The following is a 17,840-nucleotide window of genomic DNA, read 5'->3' as shown; positions in this document are numbered from 1 at the left end:
CGCCCAGAGAGCTTCGGCTATTGGGCGGTATAAAAATGTAATAAATAAATAAATAAATAAATAAATAATGTTTCCAGTAACCAGCCCATTTAGCTGCAATTGCGCTTGTGGGCTTGTCTGATAGAGCTTAATTCAAATAGAAGCTCAAATGCTCAGGGTCTCAAAGTCTTATTAGTAAGAATATTGTTCAGCCACAACAATTCTGGTTGGAGATAGGGCAAGTTTGAGCCAAAGACATTTTTTGGTTTTGTTTAAGAAGAGCTGCTTGAGGTTATTAGAATGAAGAGAGAGCCATGATTGTTCAATATGTTCATTAGCCCTATGGTAAGAGAAGTGCCATTTGGCCTGCACTGAATAAACGTATAGTGTGTCAGTAAGATTTTATTTCCATAGAGCTTATTGTTGAATAAAATATGTAGGCACTTTGGTTTCATTCACAGCAAAATATGTAAGCTATAAGGAGATTTACCTATGGTTCTAATACTTGTTTGGTTTTATAATCTGCGTTACCTCAAGGATTTGAGACATGTTATAACACTTGAAACACAACACTGAACCTTGCCTCTCCATCACCACCCTGTATACCAGTAAAATAAAGACGAATAAAAAGCCCGCAAAACCATAGGTCATAACAAACCGTCAAAAATTGCATCAAATTAAATTTACTCAGTTATTAGGATCATTCCAACTACTAGCCAGACAAAATAGGAATATTTCCATTTTTGTAGGAAATGTTCAGGTTCAGACTTTAGCAGAAAGCCCCAGAAATGGACTTCTACTATTGTGGAACAGCTGGGGGACAAGGTAGAATGTCCCTTTCTGTGCCATCTTTGTGCAGATCTGGTGTATGAATAGTTAAGGGCTGTGAGGATATACCCACCCAAACACACAGAACACAAGATGCGTCTTTACTTTCAGGTCTGTCAGTGGCCACGGACACAGGAACAAAATTAAAACACCATAGCAATTTCTTCACCCTGTGTTTAGTGCATGCCCTCGAACTTTCAGTCCAAATGGTCGTGGTCCACACATGGAATAGTCAGGCCTCATATGGGGCTGTTAGTTGGAATGGTATGCAAGATTTCTGTTTTTCTTTGTCCAGAATACTTCTCAGGCCGTTGTTTCCCTTACTGGATTGCTTTCACTTCTGTACTTGGCTTCATAGGGCTGTGCTGCAACTTTCTGTGGTAATTCACCTTTGGGCCTTGCCTGTTTGTCTCCTCCCCAGCTGAGGAAGCATAGTAAGATTTAGTATTCTGCCTCAGGCTGAGGCCACATGCCCATCTCTTCCAAGTGAGGAGCATCTTAGGTGACCACCCTGGTCCCTTTGCTCTACTTTTGAATTTTATTATTATTATTATTATTATTATTATTATTATTTTTATTATTATTTATTTATATAGCACCATCAATGTACATGGTGCTGTACAGAGTAAAACAGTAAATAGCAAGACTCTGCCGCATAGGCTTACAATCTAATAAAATCATAGTAAAACAATAAGGAGGGGAAGAGAATGCCAACAGGTACAGGGAAGGGTAAGCAGGCACAGGGTAGGGAAAAACTAATAGTAGAAAGTAACAGTAGAAGTCTGCACAACATCAAGTTTTAAAAGCTTTAGGAAAAAGAAAAGTTTTTAGTTGAGCTTTAAAAGCTGTGGTTGAACTTGTAGTTCTCAAATGTTCTGGAAGAGCGTTCCAGGCGTAAGGGGCAGCAGACGAAAATGGACGAAGCCGAGCAAGGGAAGTAGAGGCCCTTGGGCAGGCGAGAAACATGGCATCAGAGGAGCGAAGAGCACGAGCGGGGCAATAGTGTGAGATGAGAGAGGAGAGATAGGAAGGAGCTAGACCGTGAAAAGCTTTGAAGGTTAACAGGAGAAGTTTATATTGGATTCTGAAGTGAATTGGAAGCCAATGAAGAGATTTCAGAAGCGGAGTAACATGGTCGGAGCGGCGTGCTAAGAAGATGATCTTTGCGGCAGAGTGGTGAACAGAAACCAACGGGCTGATGTGAGAAGAAGGAAGGCCAGAGAGAAGAAGGTTGCAGTAGTCCAACCGTGAAATAACCAGTGCATGAACAAGCGTCTTGGCAGAAGAGACAGACAAAAATGATCGAATCCTGGCAATATTATACAGGAAAAATCGACAAGATTTAGCTACTGCCTCAATATGAGGAATAAAGGAGAGCGAGGAGTCGAAGATAAAGCCAAGGCTACGAGCTTCCTTGACCGGAGTAAGCGTAACATCATTGACAGTATTATTATTATTATTATTATTATTATTATTATTATTATTATTATTATTATTATTGATACATGCATGCATGATTTATCCTTCTCATATAAGATGATAAATTTGCACTGTGTGGTTTGTAAATCTGTATTTTTAACGTTGTATATAAGCAAACATTTTTGATCCTCTCAGCTTATAGAAGCATTTAATTTTAAGAATAATGAAATTTACTAACATCAAGTATTGAACTGTGCACCAGTATTGGGTGGATCAGGATTCATTAAACAATGTCACAGTAGGTGACAGCCTTGTACTGTTAACCACAGTCCATTAGTTTAAAAGGTCACTTTTGTTGCCTTTGCCCTCATATACAGAAGCACAGCATTTGAAAGATCTAAAGACTGGCCAATGGCATTTTCAATCAATTAAATGGCAAGCAAACAAGGGTCACACTATTGCAGCTGGTGTTTCACTTCACTTCATTTTTATATTTCACTGACTGAGCCATTATATATTGCCAATAGACACCACACTGACAACAAAGGTCCGCATAGTTAAAGCAATGGTATTCCCCGTAGTAGCCTATGGCTGCGAGAGCTGGACCATAAGGAAAGCTGAGCAAAGGAAGATAGATGCTTTTGAACTGTGGTGTTGGAGGAAAATTCTGAGAGTGCCTTGGACTGCAAGAAGATCAAACCAGTCCATACTCCAGGAAATAAAGCCAGACTGCTCACTTGAGGGAATGGTATTAAAGGCAAAACTGAAGTACTTTGGCCACATAATGAGAAGACAGGATACCCTGGAGAAGAGGCTGATGCTAGGGAAAGTGGAAGGCAAAAGGAAGAGGGGCCGACCAAGGGCAAGATGGATGGATGATATTCTGGAGGTGACAGACTTGACCTTGGGGGAGCTAGGTGTGGCGACAGCCGACAGAAAGCTCTGGCGTGGGCTGGTCCATGAAGTCACGAAGAGTCGGAAGCGACTGAACGAATAAACAAGAAAAGAATATTTATCTACCGACTTACGATATTTGTATGCTGTCCCAAACAAAGTTCTCAGGGTGGCTTAAATAATAACCGTAATAATGATAGTAATTATAATTACAAAATAGAACATAAAACCATAAAATTAAAAGCAACATAAAATACAACAAAACTAAACTTGTAGCACCCCAAAATTACAAACACAGATTTTAAAATTGAGAGGGCCAGACTACTTAAGAAGAGCCATGCTGGATCAGACCAAGGGTCCATTTAGTCCAGCACTCTGTTCACACAGTGGCCAACCAGTCATCGGCCAGGGACCAACAAGCAGGACATTGTGCAACAGCACACTCCCACCCACGTTCTCCAGCAACTGGTGTATATAAGCTTACTGCCTCTGATACTGGACGTAGCACATAGCCATCACATATCCATTGATAGCCTTCTCCTTCAGGAATTTATCCAACCCCCTTTTAAAGCCATTCAAATTGGTGGCCATCACTACATCTTGTGGGAGTTAATTCCAGTATCTAACTATGCGCTGTGTGAAGAAGTGCTTCCTTTTATCTGTCCTGAATCTCCCACCAATCAGCTTCATCCAATGACCCCAGGTTCTAGTATTATGGGAGAGGAAGAAAAATGTTTCCCTCTCCACATTCTCCACATCATGCATACTTTTGTACACCTCTACGAAGTCTCCCCTTAGCCTCCTTTTTTCCAGGCTAAACAATCCCAGCTGTTGTAACCTCCACTCATAGGGGAGATGCTACATGTTTATTTATTTAAAAGGCCTGGGTGAACGGAAAGGTCTTCATCTGGTGCTTTATTTGGAAAAGATCACAGGGATGGTGCCAGGCAAGCCTTTCTGGTAAAGCTGTTCCATAAATAGGGTTCCACGACAGAAAAGGCCCTTTCCCTAGTAGTTGCTCACCTCACCTCATTCAGAAGGAGCATTCAGAGGAAGGGGCCCTGAAGAAGATCTTAAGGTTCAGACAGCTGGATATGGAAGAAAGTGGTTTTTCAGGTAACTTGATCCCAATCCATTTAAGTCCTTAAAGGTTAAAAACAGCACTTTAAATTAGGCCCAGAAATGGAACTGACCAAGCACAGGTGCAACATGGTCAAACAGCTCAGTTCCAATTAGTAATTTATTGGCCGTATTGTGGAGCCACTGTAGTTTCCAATCTGTTTTTAAAGGCAGCCTCACATATAACACATTGCAATAGTCCAAATGGGAGGAGCATGGATAATTGTATTTTAGGTGGTTCAATGAAAAGTCGGACAGTTGAGACGTTTCCATGAGGTTTTTAAAAGTGTCCAGAACATCCTGAGTGATGAGTGAAAAATGCAGAATACTAAAAATATATTACTCCAAACACAGTATTTCTTTTATTTCGAGCAAAAACAGTAAAATGAACATTGCGTTAGTGTGGACTGGATTATTTTTATGATATCAGTGATACCACAAATCTGGAATAACTGAAGAACATGATCCTATAATCAAAATTTACATGCAAGAACACCATAAAAAATTCATACATTCCTTTCCTTGATGTTCGCCACATGATCAAGCAGTAAATAAAAATAAAAATAATTTTTACAAGTAACGGAGTTGTTCAGTAAAACTGCTGATGTTCATGTTTACTTATATGGAATTCCTACCATCCTTTCAAGAACAACATCATCTGTAGTTAGAATTAAACTTACCTAGCAAGTGGTTGATCTGTCTCCGGCCTGGCTCTGCTATCAATAAATGACAAAGACAATGATAAACTACAAAACAAAGAACTACTGACTTTATTATGGGGAGCAGCCCAGATGGAAATTGCAGCCAGCTGGAAGAGAACACCCAAACTCACAATTCAGCAGCGATACCTCAGGGTTTGGTCAATCGTATTTATGGAAAAGCTGACCCACGTCAAAAGAACAACTAGGAACATTAACTATAAACAAGACTTCTATATAATTCATAACTTTAAAAATTAGGCACAAGGAAAGATTAAAACAACCATACACTCATGGAAAGATTTGTTAGGATAACAGTGTCAGGGCCCATCTTCAGCACTACAGTGGACCATGTAGGTTATAGCCAAGATCTGATTAGAAGTAGTCTGGAAGGGTTTGAGCATATTCAGCCTCTGGAATGTCAGAATCTGTATGAGTTTATCTCTGTCAGAATTCTGAGAGAGGAGCAGGGGGAAGTTGCTCTGTTCCCCACATTCACCTGGAGAGGCTGGAAGCTCTCTGGGAGAATTTGACAGAAGTGGGGTGGGGCTTGCAGAAGGGTCACCCAGGTTGAAGTGTCATTGCTGGAGGACTGAAGCTCCGTTTGGAGAGGGGCCTTGCTGAAAGGCCACAAGCCTTTGTCTGACAAGTGGTCTTGAGGAGGTGTCTTACAGTCTTCCCCTTTCTAAGCTGATGCAAAGGTGAAGAGCCTTTGCTACGAACATATCTTCATTGCCCCAAATCCTCTCTGTTTGTTTCTATCATCGTCTGAGACTCTGGAGGCATTCTGCACATGGACTCTCCTTTTCATTAGAACTTTGGACTTGCCATGAGATGTATTGCAATGTATTGCAACTCTTGGTTTGCGGTGGATTGTGTGTAGTCTTTGTTGTCAGCCCAGAGTGCCATCAAGCTGGGTTTGATCTTGGCTCTTGGACTTTTCTCTGTCTGGACTCACATAGCATGGAGTTACCAAGGTGAAAGCTATGGTGCAGAATTTTCTCTTGGACTTAATAGGCCTCTCCTATGTAGCACATAGATCCCAATGAAGGTTCAAGGTGGATGAAGTCTCTTTGTGTGTAGATTTGTTTGGGGTTTTTTCCCTAGAACTCTTGAAAGATGACCCTAGAAATCATTCCTATTCTTTGTGTTGTTTGTAGAGATTCGTGTCTTTGATTGCTTAGGAAGGATGACCCCAGGAATCATTCTGGTTACTGACTATTGCCCTCAATTGCTTGGGAAGGATGACTCCAGGAACCTTGAGCCCCTCCTCCTATGTTTAGAGCCTCAGAGATCTCAGTGGGGAAACTTGTTGTATGGATTTCTGCTATTGTTGTTGTATTTAGTTTCTGACTGTTCTAGAAATGCATGAAGCTTATAGCTGCTATCAGCTATACAATTCTGAAGAGTGTAACCATTAAGCTTTTGCAGTGGGGTTTCCTGCAATAAAGAAGTCTTACTGGTTTGGGTGTCCCATGTCATTTTGACAAAATGTGTGTGCTGGAAGTATTGGAAAACCTAACAGGATATGAAGGGAGTGGGATAGATGAGTAGAGCATAGGTGAGGCAATTTCTGTGCTGTAATATAGGATTTTGATGACAGGTGGTAGTCAGTGTATTTCTAGGTTGTCTTATCATTTATTACTGTTTTATTTGTTAAAAATCAATAAAAACTAATTATTAAAAAGTTTTAAAATTACCTACAACAACTATGAAAGTTAATTCAAAAGAATCAGCAAATTAAAAAACAACACCACCTCCCAGAGGATATTCTCCTCTGGGCATCCATTGGGCATCTGTCTTATCTATTGAATCCCACAGTGAGAAAGATACTAACAAGGATCACCATATGCCTTTTGACTTTCATCCAGCATTTCCTAATTATCACCTTGGATTAAGGAGAGCTACAATTCACCCTTGCAAACGCCACCAGCAAAACCTATGTAAATTATTTGCAAGAACTGAACTGGAAACCACTTACTATCAATTCTGGATGGCATAATTGTGAACCCAGTGTTCTATCACTGGTACTTATCATAGGGATGTGGTTAATGTCAACAGCAGAATAATGGGCAAGACCTATTATATTAAACAGCTGTAGATCCAGTATTGTTCATTTATATATATTATACCACATTGACTGCTCTGGATGCCACATGTTGGGAAAACAATGACAGATCTTTGTTTCAGCAGTCATATGTTGCCAGACATTTCAATTAAGATAACCACAGAATTTCAAACTTGGACATATTTTCCATAGAAAAGCCATCATATTCTGTAAATTAAAATATTAGGATATATAGACCAAATAGACTTCAACCCTATGACCTTAACTTGGAGAGAATATGTAAAATATTACCTATGCTTTAATTTTCTTCTTCTTCATCATCATCATCATCTAAACATGTCATCTTCCCGAGAATTCTTCCTAGTTTTGGAATTCTAAGAACCATCACATTGGCTCCCTGTACTATTTTAGAGATCTCATAGGTCTGGGTTACTGGCAAACTCTGAAACAAACATTTTATCTTCCACTGCCATTTTAGAAATGTATGTTGATTGACTGACTATTTTATTTATTTATTTATTGCATTTCTATACTGCCAATAGCCGAAGCTCTCTGGGTGGTTCACAAAACTTGCTAATATTTCAGAGCTCATGTCCTTTTGTGTGTGCTGCTTTTCTGTTCATGTATATAGAGGGTCACAATGATATGATGTTCTTTGTATCAGAGAGTATTTTTTTCAAAAACTAAAATCATTACTAGAGTTAGTGAAAACACCTGCACAGAATCCTGTATGCTTTTATTCATGGTTATGGCTTTTTCACAATTTGTTCAAGAAGCATTCTTTTTGCTCTGACCTGTGACGTACAAAAGTATACAGAATAGTACCGAAGTTAAAAATATAACTTGAACCGCAATAAGCAGTTGTCCGTTTGCTTGTTAAAAGGTGAGGAAAATAGCACATGGAGAGACTTACAGATAAGAACTGTAACAGTGTCAAGGAATTATTGATTCCCTGATGGATTCATATTGTGCAGACTTCGCCTGAGAGGCAAGGAAATCACTCTATTTCAAACTTTTAATAGAATTTTGTTATATATTTTCCATTGATGTAAGCTCCAGCAGATAGAATCCCCTAGAGTATTGCACTTGTCTTCTTTCAAAGGAGTTGGATTAGATCTATTTTGAAGGTCATGGCTTTCAAAATGCCATTTGTGGAAGTATTTCAAATGTCTTTGGTCAAACTAGTGTACATTCCTATTTGGTGTCTCCCTGAGCAAATAAAATCCCAACCCCTCCTCAGAATTTGCCTCCCAACAGATATCGGGGTAATTGAAGTTCCCCATCACTACTACATTGGATTTCCTTGAAACACTGGCAATTTGCTTTTCAAAAGTTTCATCCTTGTCTTCTCCTTGATTGGGTGGTTGGTATCATGCACTTTTATTCTTTGTCCCATTTATTTTAATCCAGATGCTCTCGATAGGGCTCCTAGGCTCATCCTCCAGGATGACTGTGCAGGGATAAGTATTTTTAACATATAGTGTGACTCCGCCTCCCTTTCTATTTCTTCTGTTCTTTTTGAGCAAATTAATACCCTTCAATTTCTGTATTCCACTCATGTGAATCATCCTACCAAGTTTCAGTTATACCTATCAACTCGTATTTGCCTTCATTGATTAAGAGTTTAAGTTTGTTCTGTTTTATTTTATTTATTTATTTAAGCATTTTTATCCCACCATTCAGCCAAAAAAAGGCCTCATACTCTGGGGATTTGCATATAGACATTGAAGACCATGTGATTTATACTCTGACTTCTTTCCTACATTATTTTGAAGAGTGTTTTGGGGTGCTATTAGAGCTGTTCTCTCTGCTATGGTGCATAAGCCTTCTTTCATTGTTGCCTCCAAGTTTACATCTCCCTCCCCCATAGGATTCAGTTTAAAGCCCACAGTTCTTCATGCTGTGGCCAAACAAATTCTTCCCAGTCCTTGTGGGGTGCAACCCATCACTTGCCATCAGTCCATCTTGCAAGAAGCATAGCCCGTGGTTCCAGAATCTGAATCTCTCATGTAAGCACTACCTTCGTAGCCAGTCGTTCACCCAGAGAATTTTTCTTTCCCTTTCTATTCCGCTTCTAAGTACTGGAAGGATGGATGAGAGAACAATTTGGGCCCCAAAGTTCTTGAGTTTCCTTCCCAAACTTCAAAGTCTGATGTGACTTCTTCATCGCTCCGCTTGGCAGTATAATTTGTTTCCACATGGATAAGAAGAAAAGGATATGTGTCAGTGGGCTTTATGAGCTTGGGCAACCCTTCAGTCACATCTCTAATCCGTCCTCCAGGGAGATAGCATATCTGGTGAGTCCATGGGTCTTTGCGACATACTTGGGTTTCAATCCCATGCAGTAGGGAGTCTCCCACAATGATTACTCTTTTCTTCTTGTTGTTGCAGGCCTTGGAATCATTGCCTCTGCTCAACTGTCATTCTGCCTCTTGTTCACTGTAGCGGAGGGTCTCCTATAATTCTTCCTCTGCAGGCTGTCCTCCAGTCTCATCTTCCAGTACCTGAAAGGAGTTCCGTAGTAGTACTGGTTCTACTGGTGCAGAGTGTCTTCCAGTTCTTCTGCTCCTAACAGTCACCCTTTTCCAGAGTGTTTCCTCTGCTTGTTTTTTCCTTGCCTCAGCATTCTCCACTTCTGCTTCAACTTGCTGATGTTCTTCCACCTCCTGTGCTTCTCTTTCCTGTTGCAGTTCCACCGTTCTGAGAACTCTTCACCTTTTCTTATTCCTTGGAGGGTGGACACTCGACGCTCAAGTACTCTCACTTTTACTTCTGACAGTGCAATCAACTTTTACTTGTTGCATGTGTTCACCATGTTGATCTCAGGCGAGAAAACAAACCTTGCAGGTCACCACCACTGGAGAATCCTTTCCATCCATAATCTGAATTTCCTTTTTGTTTCTGTCTTTCCAATTGTATTGGAATAGCCTGTGCTTTGTCCTGTTCTCCCTGAAGGTTAACAACAGAGTCTCCTAGTATATGAGTATGCCTTACAATAAAACATTTGTTTTGTTTTGCTAGGGACCTCCCCAGCCAAACTCCTGTTAGCTTTCCCTGTTTGCTCGGTTAGATCACTGGGGGTCTTGATAGACCTACCTGATAATCCAGTGGGGAGTAGGGGCGAGGCCGCACTGCAGCTAGTGTGGGCCGTCGCTCTAGCTAGACATAACACGTGATGGGGTAAGGGAAAGCCCCGTCGTGTCGACCATTTTTTTAATCTTAAAGGGGCCATTTGCGCAGGAGCGCACCAACGAAAAGGTAAGGCTTTTTTTTTAAAAAAATAAAGGGTTCCCCGCTCCCCCTGCCCCCGATTTCCCCCAATGTCTGATGCCCCCTACCCACTCACTTGCCCGTCCGCCCCCGCTCGCCATGTCCACCCCCCGCTTGCTCGCCCACCCCCCCGCTCGCCATGTCTGATGCCCCCTCTGACCCCCATCCCCAATCTCCTTGCCCTGGCCCCGTTCTTCTTCTCCCCCATCCCCGATCTCCTTGCTCTGGCCCCATTCTTCTTCCCCCCCATTCCCGATCTCCTTGCCATGGCCCCGTTCTTCTCCCCCCTGTCCCCGATCTTCTTGCCCTGGCCCCGTTCTTCTTTCCCCCCGTCCCCGATCTCCTTGCCCTGGCCCTGTTCTTCTTCTCCCCCATCCCCAATCTCCTTGCTCTGGCCCCGTTCTTCTTCCCCCCCATTCCCGATCTCCTTGCCATGGCCCCGTTCTTCTCCCCCCTCTCCCTGATCTCCTTGCCATGGCCCCTTTCTTCTCCCCGCTGTCCCCGATCTCCTTGCCCTCACCCCGTTCTTCTTCCCCCCGTCCGCCATGTCTGATGCCCCCTCCGCCCCCCCCATCTGTGGTCTCCCCACCCTGGCTCTGCTCTTCCCCCCATCTCTCCCACCAGGTCCGCTCTTTCCCCCCCAGCCCCCATCTCACCCCCGTGATTTTACACCCCCCCGGGCCTGATGGGCACAGCGCTCCTATGGAGCACTGTGCCCAGTGCGTGGCTTTTCCCAGCTACTCGTGAGTAAGCCGTGTAGCCGGGAAAAGCCACGAAACCAGCTAGACCTTCCGCAGTCCTGGGCTGAGCCTGGGGCTGCGGAAAAACCGGGCCACAAGTGGATCCGGTTATCCCGGGTCAAGGGAGGGTTTAGCCCGGGCTGACCTCGGGATTCCCTGTGCGTCATCTGCACACACAGCAGGGAGCCCGGGCCTCGCACCAGACTAAACCCTCGTCTAGCAACGGCCTCAGTCTCTGGGAGCTCGCTTCCTTGTATACCTTCTAGACCACCTGGGGCAGCTTCTTCTGCTCTGCTTGTCTCAGCTAGGAGTCATGAAACAGAATGTCTCTACCAGACCTAGCTCTGCTTAGCTTTGAAGATGAACACCAGTAATTAAGATCCTAAAGCCTCTGACAGTTAAGTCCTCACTTAACATTGAAAAAAGTTCTATTGGAGTTGATGGGATTTACTTCTGAAAAAAATGTGTATATAAAGGTATAAATAAATAACTTAAGGGTACAGACAAAATGCACCTCAGACTTCCTACTCTTTAACAGTTTTCAGTCCAAACGTTGTAGCTGCATGTAGAAGACACTTCAAAACACTTCTATGTGGTGGCTCCCCAGCGTCCTTACCTTTACATTTGTTTTTGTGAGTCCTCAAAATTGCCATATTTATGTTTCTTCTTGTCTATTCTAGCTTGGCTAAGCAATACACACCCACTGGTGTGCCTAAACAGAATTCAACTGGAAATTATTATTTTGAAGGAATAATGCTAACAATTCTTAGTAAAGGTTTGTTTGTTTAAAATTCTAGCCTTCACCAACCGAAAGACTCTGGGTGGGAAAGAACATTTAAACATCTAATTAATGTAATTTATATAATATACCCTTTAAAAGTAAAATAGTGTCCCAGTTTGCCTGCAATAATAACCCATTTTTTAAAACACCCTGGGTTACCTTGATCAAGCCAGCATGTAATGATTGCTCCTGCTTGGCTTCTCCTGCCAGTGGAAGCAGCTAAACAAATTAGGGAAGCTTGTTTAATGTGATGTCTGAACCCAGATGTTTATTCTTAGCTTTAGTTCTGGCTTGTCAGGGGAGAGACAAACCAGAATTCTGGGTTCAGACATCATACTAAACAACCCAGGGATGGAGTATCCCTAGTGTCTTTAGCCACTCTCACTTGCAGGAGAGGTCAAGTGAGAATGATTGAGCTGCATGAAATAGCCACAGTTCACAGTAACCTAGAGTTGTTGTTTTTTTTTTAAAAAAAAACGGTTACCATTACGTGCGAACTGGGCCACTGTGGGCAAAGGCAAGTCAGTCTTAAGGATGTTTACATTCAAAGGGGAAATAAATTAAGCACATGTTTATATCTCCCATATAAATCAAGGTGCTTTGTTTCCTGCTTTTTAGGGTCCAAAAGCAGCATATTAATAATTTTGGACATAAATGGATTTTAAAATTACTCAAGTTTGGATGATTTGTGCCTTAGATATTAAAGCAAATTAATAGGCAGCCTGATGTAGCAGCTGAAGCAGATTAATTTCAAATGTCTGAAATACTTGTTTTGGGCCAAACAGACTTGGATATTTGGTTCATATATTGTTTAGCAGACTTCGATCATCAGATTATGCTAACCTTTTAATATCAATTTAATCTTTCTAGGCTTCAAGAAAAAGAGCAGTTGCTCAATATGTCTATCAAAGATACTGCTGCCAAAGTAAGTGCACTTCGCTATACTTCCTCCCCACCTATAAATTTAAGGCACTAATGAGGCAATTAGTTACATCAGTGTAAGGAAGCAGACTGTGAACGGCCTTATAAGAATCTTGTTTTGAATATAATATTCGGTGATTACGGAAACATTGGCATTATGCTAATCTGGTCAGTGTATTAAAAATGAAAATGCATCAGCTGGAAGAGGGTGGAATGGTGCATTAAATATCCAATTTCTTGGCTCATGCTAAGAAGGAGAGCTAATCAGTGAGTTTCAAGTTGAAGAATATCCGCAGTTCTGTGAAATGGAAGCATTTATTTAAAGCATTCTTAACCATGCACGCCAACTGAAAAGGCTCCCAAGCAATTTACCTAAGATCAATAAAAATGAGGACAGACAAGACAAGGCTTGCCTGCTAACTTACACTCTCAAAGACGTAACACGAATGGAAAACGGGATGGGAAGGGAGGTGGAAAAGAAGCAAACCCAGGCACCAGTTCTTAAAGTTGCAGAAGGTGAATGGAAACAAACACTTCAAGAGAAGAAAAGCCAAATGGAGCTGAATTGGTGGAGTGGGTCCTGCTCCCATCATCTCTCTCTCTCTCTCTCTCTCTCTCTCTCTCTCTCTCTCTCTCTCTCCTCCCTCCAGCCAGCTGGAATTATAGGCTCTGGTCAGAAATCAGTGGTTTATACATTGCTCCTATCCCTGACTGAAGCCATGGTAGCAATAGTTAATATAATAGTGTACAAGGCAAGCACAGCTGAATAGCTTGGGGGGCTATCTATATGCCCTGTAAGGCTGAGCATTGCTGTTGCATAGTTTATATGACACACCAACTCACACCCACCACGGGTTTTTCTCCTGAAACTGTGCACTTTAAAAGTTGCTGACTTACTGCGACTTTTTCATTTACTCTGAACCCACCACCTTCTTTGCTCCTCTGTTGGTGTTTAACTCATTTCACTTTAAGGCTGAGTGTGTTTTGGGAGCGGATCAAGGCCCACCGTAGGTTGCGGGGGGTGTACGGAAAGGCTGGGCAGAGGGTGGGCTTGATGAGCTGAATGGCCGCTGGTGCTGCTCGGAAAGTCTGTGCTCCCTCCTGCTGTGGGGATTTGCCGCAGCTGCGATGCCGTGGAGCTTTGGAGGAATGAGCGGCAAAGTGACGCCATCAAAACACCCCTTGATTTCATCTGCTAGTAAATATAGCACGTACAGTTACTTCAGCTCCTAACTGGTACAAAACTGTACTGATAGTAGGAGTGCTAGGAGCCTTTAGGGTGGATTGAAAAGGAAAAGAGTGGCCCTCCACTCTTTCCATCTTCTCCCCACCTGAAAAGAAATCACCTTTGCACACTTCTACTCCACTGCCTTTGGGTTTTCTCAGAGGATTGGAACAATAGCATCAATATCTGCTATCGCTCTATGCAGTAGGCAGGCCTGGCTCCCTGTACTGAGGCAAGACCATTTTTTGCATGAGAGCTGGGAATACTAGGACCAATCCTGTGTGCTCCGCAACCTCATCACACGAGCAGGGAGGACGTTTTTATTTATTTATTTGCTGTATTTCTATACCATCCAATATCCCAAGCTTTTGGAGTGGTTCATGAAATAAAAGTTTATTTACTTTATTACATTTCTATATTGCTCCATGGCAAATGTGGTTGAATGTAAACGAGTACAACCCTCCATTCATGCACAAACACTGTTTTACCTGGATTAGATTAAAAGGAGAGAGAAAGCTGCATAAGATTACACTCCAGTCCATGTCTCCAGATGATCTCCCCCCCCCCAGCAATTTCATGTAGATTTTAAATAGCACGGAGGATAAAACAGAGCCTTGTGTTTCACAAACTTCTCACACTTGTTATCAGTGGGCCTCCATATCTTTCCCAGTGCTAGATTGCAACAGGCCTTTAACCATCCAGAAAGCTCCGCTGGATGACACAGAAGATATAATGGTGCTGGAAAAGAACTCTTTGCCGCTATCACCACACAGAATAAGGTCAATAATGAACTCTGATGCCCTACTCTGCGTTCGGCTTGCCTGACCATGGGAGGGCCATTGCAGGTGATGGGGGAGGGAATGAGGAGATGCTTCTCAAGCCCCAGCATTGGTGGGGATTTGTGGTGGCACTGGCCGGAGGAGGGGCTTACAATGTGATCTTAGCCTTCGGAGCCCTTCCTCCTGGCCTCTTTGAAGTGTGGCTCCTGGCAGAGAGGCTCTCAGCAGAACAATTCCTTTTTGCTCCTGCTGCTGGTAGTGATGGTGGTCTCTTGGGGGCAATGGTTCTTTGACATGACGACGGAGCAGCTGAGAGCAGCCAGAGGACCATTCCATTGCATCTGGGTCTCCCTCTGGATCCCTACTCAGTGTCCCCCTCAAATTGGTGCTTATATCTTGAGACATTAGGGTGTGCCTGGGCACAACTGGCAAACCCCTTGCGCACACCTATGCTAATTTGTGTTCGGTTGGATTCACCTGCATTCTAGCTGCTCTCCCACCTCCATTCTTGCTGATGTTAGGGCTGATTGCAAATGTATCAGTCACCATTTGGGATTCGATGGAGGATATGGAAAAGTACTTTGGTGTGGTAGCTGTCCACAGAACGTTTTTGCAGTAAACACCTGGTGTATTAAAACTGAGTGAGCACCTGCCTGATATATTATGCAGTTTCATCTTGAAAACATGGTAAAAAAGCAGTGGCTTCACTAATTTGTATTGTGTGAAGCTGTCCTAAAGGTAATAAGAATAGAAGAACTTTTTTTTTTTTTTACAAACTAAGAATTAAAAACCTTTGCTTTTTAAAGGAAATGCTCCCCTCAAATAAGTAACTAATTAACCTTTTCCCTTCACTCTGTGGAGAGGAAATCTTCATTACTTATGCTCTCTTGTTTTGAGTGAAGATGATAAAAGCCATGTACTGTGTGCTAATAAACTGAAGGATCCCATCCCCTGAAGAATAAAGCAAGGCCTCATCTAATATAAAGTACTAATACTCCTGTGCCTCACTTGCATATGCAGTGCAGACAGAGGTGCTGCTTTTGGCATCAAGGAGTCACCTCAGCTTCCATCTCTTTGACTTTCCTAAGTGATGGTTGCAGCAAATACTGAAAGTAGCGTAGCATTCTGAAAGAGTGAGTTAATTTTAGTATTCTAATCCACATGACTGCCTTTTCTATTTCTGCCACTATTGATTAACTTCACAAACTGTTAAGATATTGTACTGAGCCTGGCTCCCTAGCCTTAGAACACTGCAGTGTTTTGCTCTGATTGGCTTCTTTAAATGTCAGGATGGTGGTAGCTAATTGAAGGATGGCAGTTGGTGATGGTGTTGAAGCCAAAACAGTAATGAAGACAACTTAAGTTAAGTATCTGTTATTCTCTGGAAGTCGGGTGACCATATGGAAAAGAGGACAGGGCTCCTATATCTTTAACAGTTGTATTGAAAAAAAGAATTGTCATTCGTATGCATGCAGCACCTGGTGACATCCTGTCTTCATCACAACAGTTAAAGCTGCAGGAGCCCTGCCCACTTTTGTATCTGCTCATGCTAGGCAGGGCTCCTGTAATTTTAACTGTTGTGATGAAGAGGGAATTGCAGCAGGTGCTGCATGCATACAGATGACACCTGCTGAAATTCACTTTTCAATACAACTGTTAAAGATACAGGAGGCCTGTCCTCCTTTCCATATGGTCACCCTACTAGAAGCAGTATCTTGCTCTTAAATTCCTTACTCTGCCAAATTACTATATAATGCTATATAATGGTGTAATTATTGTGTCAGGTTTTACTCTCTTTGGACTTGATCCTGTAAACCAGAGGTCCCCAACCTTTTTGGTCCCATGAGCACATCTGGGAAGTCGAGAAAATGCTGTAGCACCACCACAAAATGGCTCCCGCAGTGTATGTGGCTAGTCATATAATGGTTGTTGAGGGGGGGGGTTAATTGGTCAAAAGTGAACTAAGGAGCAGGGAAGAGAAATAGATTGGTTAGAGGCTGAGAGGAAGGGGGAATGGCAAGGCAAAGGAGAAGAGAGAAAAAGAACAAGGCTAGAGGCGAGAAAGAACCTTTTCCAAGGTTTTTCTTTAAACCTTTTTTTTAAGGGGGCAGAGAGGGGAGAGTTTTGTGGGTACCATTGGAGGTCCCTATGGGCTCCATGTAACCCCTCCTGTAAACCTTAAATTATGTGAGTTCAGCTGGGTACATCTGGATTTGAAAGTGCAACATCTTTCAAATAAGTACTTTATGATATTTAATTACAATTAATTTCTGAAACAGACTAGTATTCTCCCCCTCAGGTGCTCTTTAGTGGTATGTATTTACTCTGCCTATGGTAGGCTTGGCCTTAGCAAGATTTTCTTTAGTTTCTCAAGATAGCCAGTATACATACCAGAGGATGACATTCAAGAAAATCTTTTTTTTAAAAGGAGTGTGTTATTGGTGACTTGAAGAGAGGAAAAACCAACTTCAGTTTCTTAAAGCTTACTCAAGCTCATTTCCTGGCCCTATCATGACCACAATACAATTATTGGGATATTTAGATAGAAAATGCTTCAGCAAAAAATAGAGTCGAGTATCTAGAAACTGAAAATAATTCAATAATATCCAGCATCACAATTTAATAAGAAGATTTAAAATCTGGTTACATAGTTAACAGTGACAGCTTGAAGGATAGATTTGTTGACTAAAGGAATATAAAACCTGGAGTTTTCCTTGAAATTTCATTTTGGGTCTGGCCTTCAGAGATTTACTTGTATTTTTGTCTTACTTTAAGATCACTGGGTGATTAATTTCCACCTAATACTAGCCATCAAAAGCTAGCCTAAATTTTTGCAGAGTACTATTTTTGACAAAGTAGAAAACTCTTCATCCAAGTTCAGAACGGTATAGAAGATGGTGCGCTTTGGAATTGTTACACAGTATTTCAGGAATTCTGAATTTTATCACTTATGTTTCATATAAAATGCAGTGTACTTAGAATATGTCTTGTTTTTATAATTATTTTTGTATAATGTTTGTCCTCTACAACACGTTTCCTGTTCACCTGAGATTTGCATATTTTTACCATTTCCTTTCCTTTCTTCACCTAGAAGTCTTTCACTGGAAATATTGTAGCAA

General features: G+C 42.0%; 1 protein-coding gene across 1 annotated transcript in view; it reads left to right on the top strand.

The window, feature by feature from the left end:
• Positions 1 to 17,840, top strand: part of DISC1 (DISC1 scaffold protein) — a 187,661-nt gene that overhangs the window by 51,469 nt on the left and 118,352 nt on the right. Inside the window, 1 exon segment of the mRNA XM_063124382.1 lies at positions 12,667 to 12,721. Coding sequence (XP_062980452.1) covers positions 12,667 to 12,721 — 55 coding nt within the window.

Source organism: Elgaria multicarinata, chromosome 4 (assembly GCF_023053635.1).
Source record: "Elgaria multicarinata webbii isolate HBS135686 ecotype San Diego chromosome 4, rElgMul1.1.pri, whole genome shotgun sequence".
Lineage (NCBI taxonomy): Eukaryota > Metazoa > Chordata > Lepidosauria > Squamata > Anguidae > Elgaria > Elgaria multicarinata.
The sequence above is the reverse complement of the archived record's forward strand: the minus strand, read 5'-3'. Positions and strand labels throughout refer to the sequence as shown.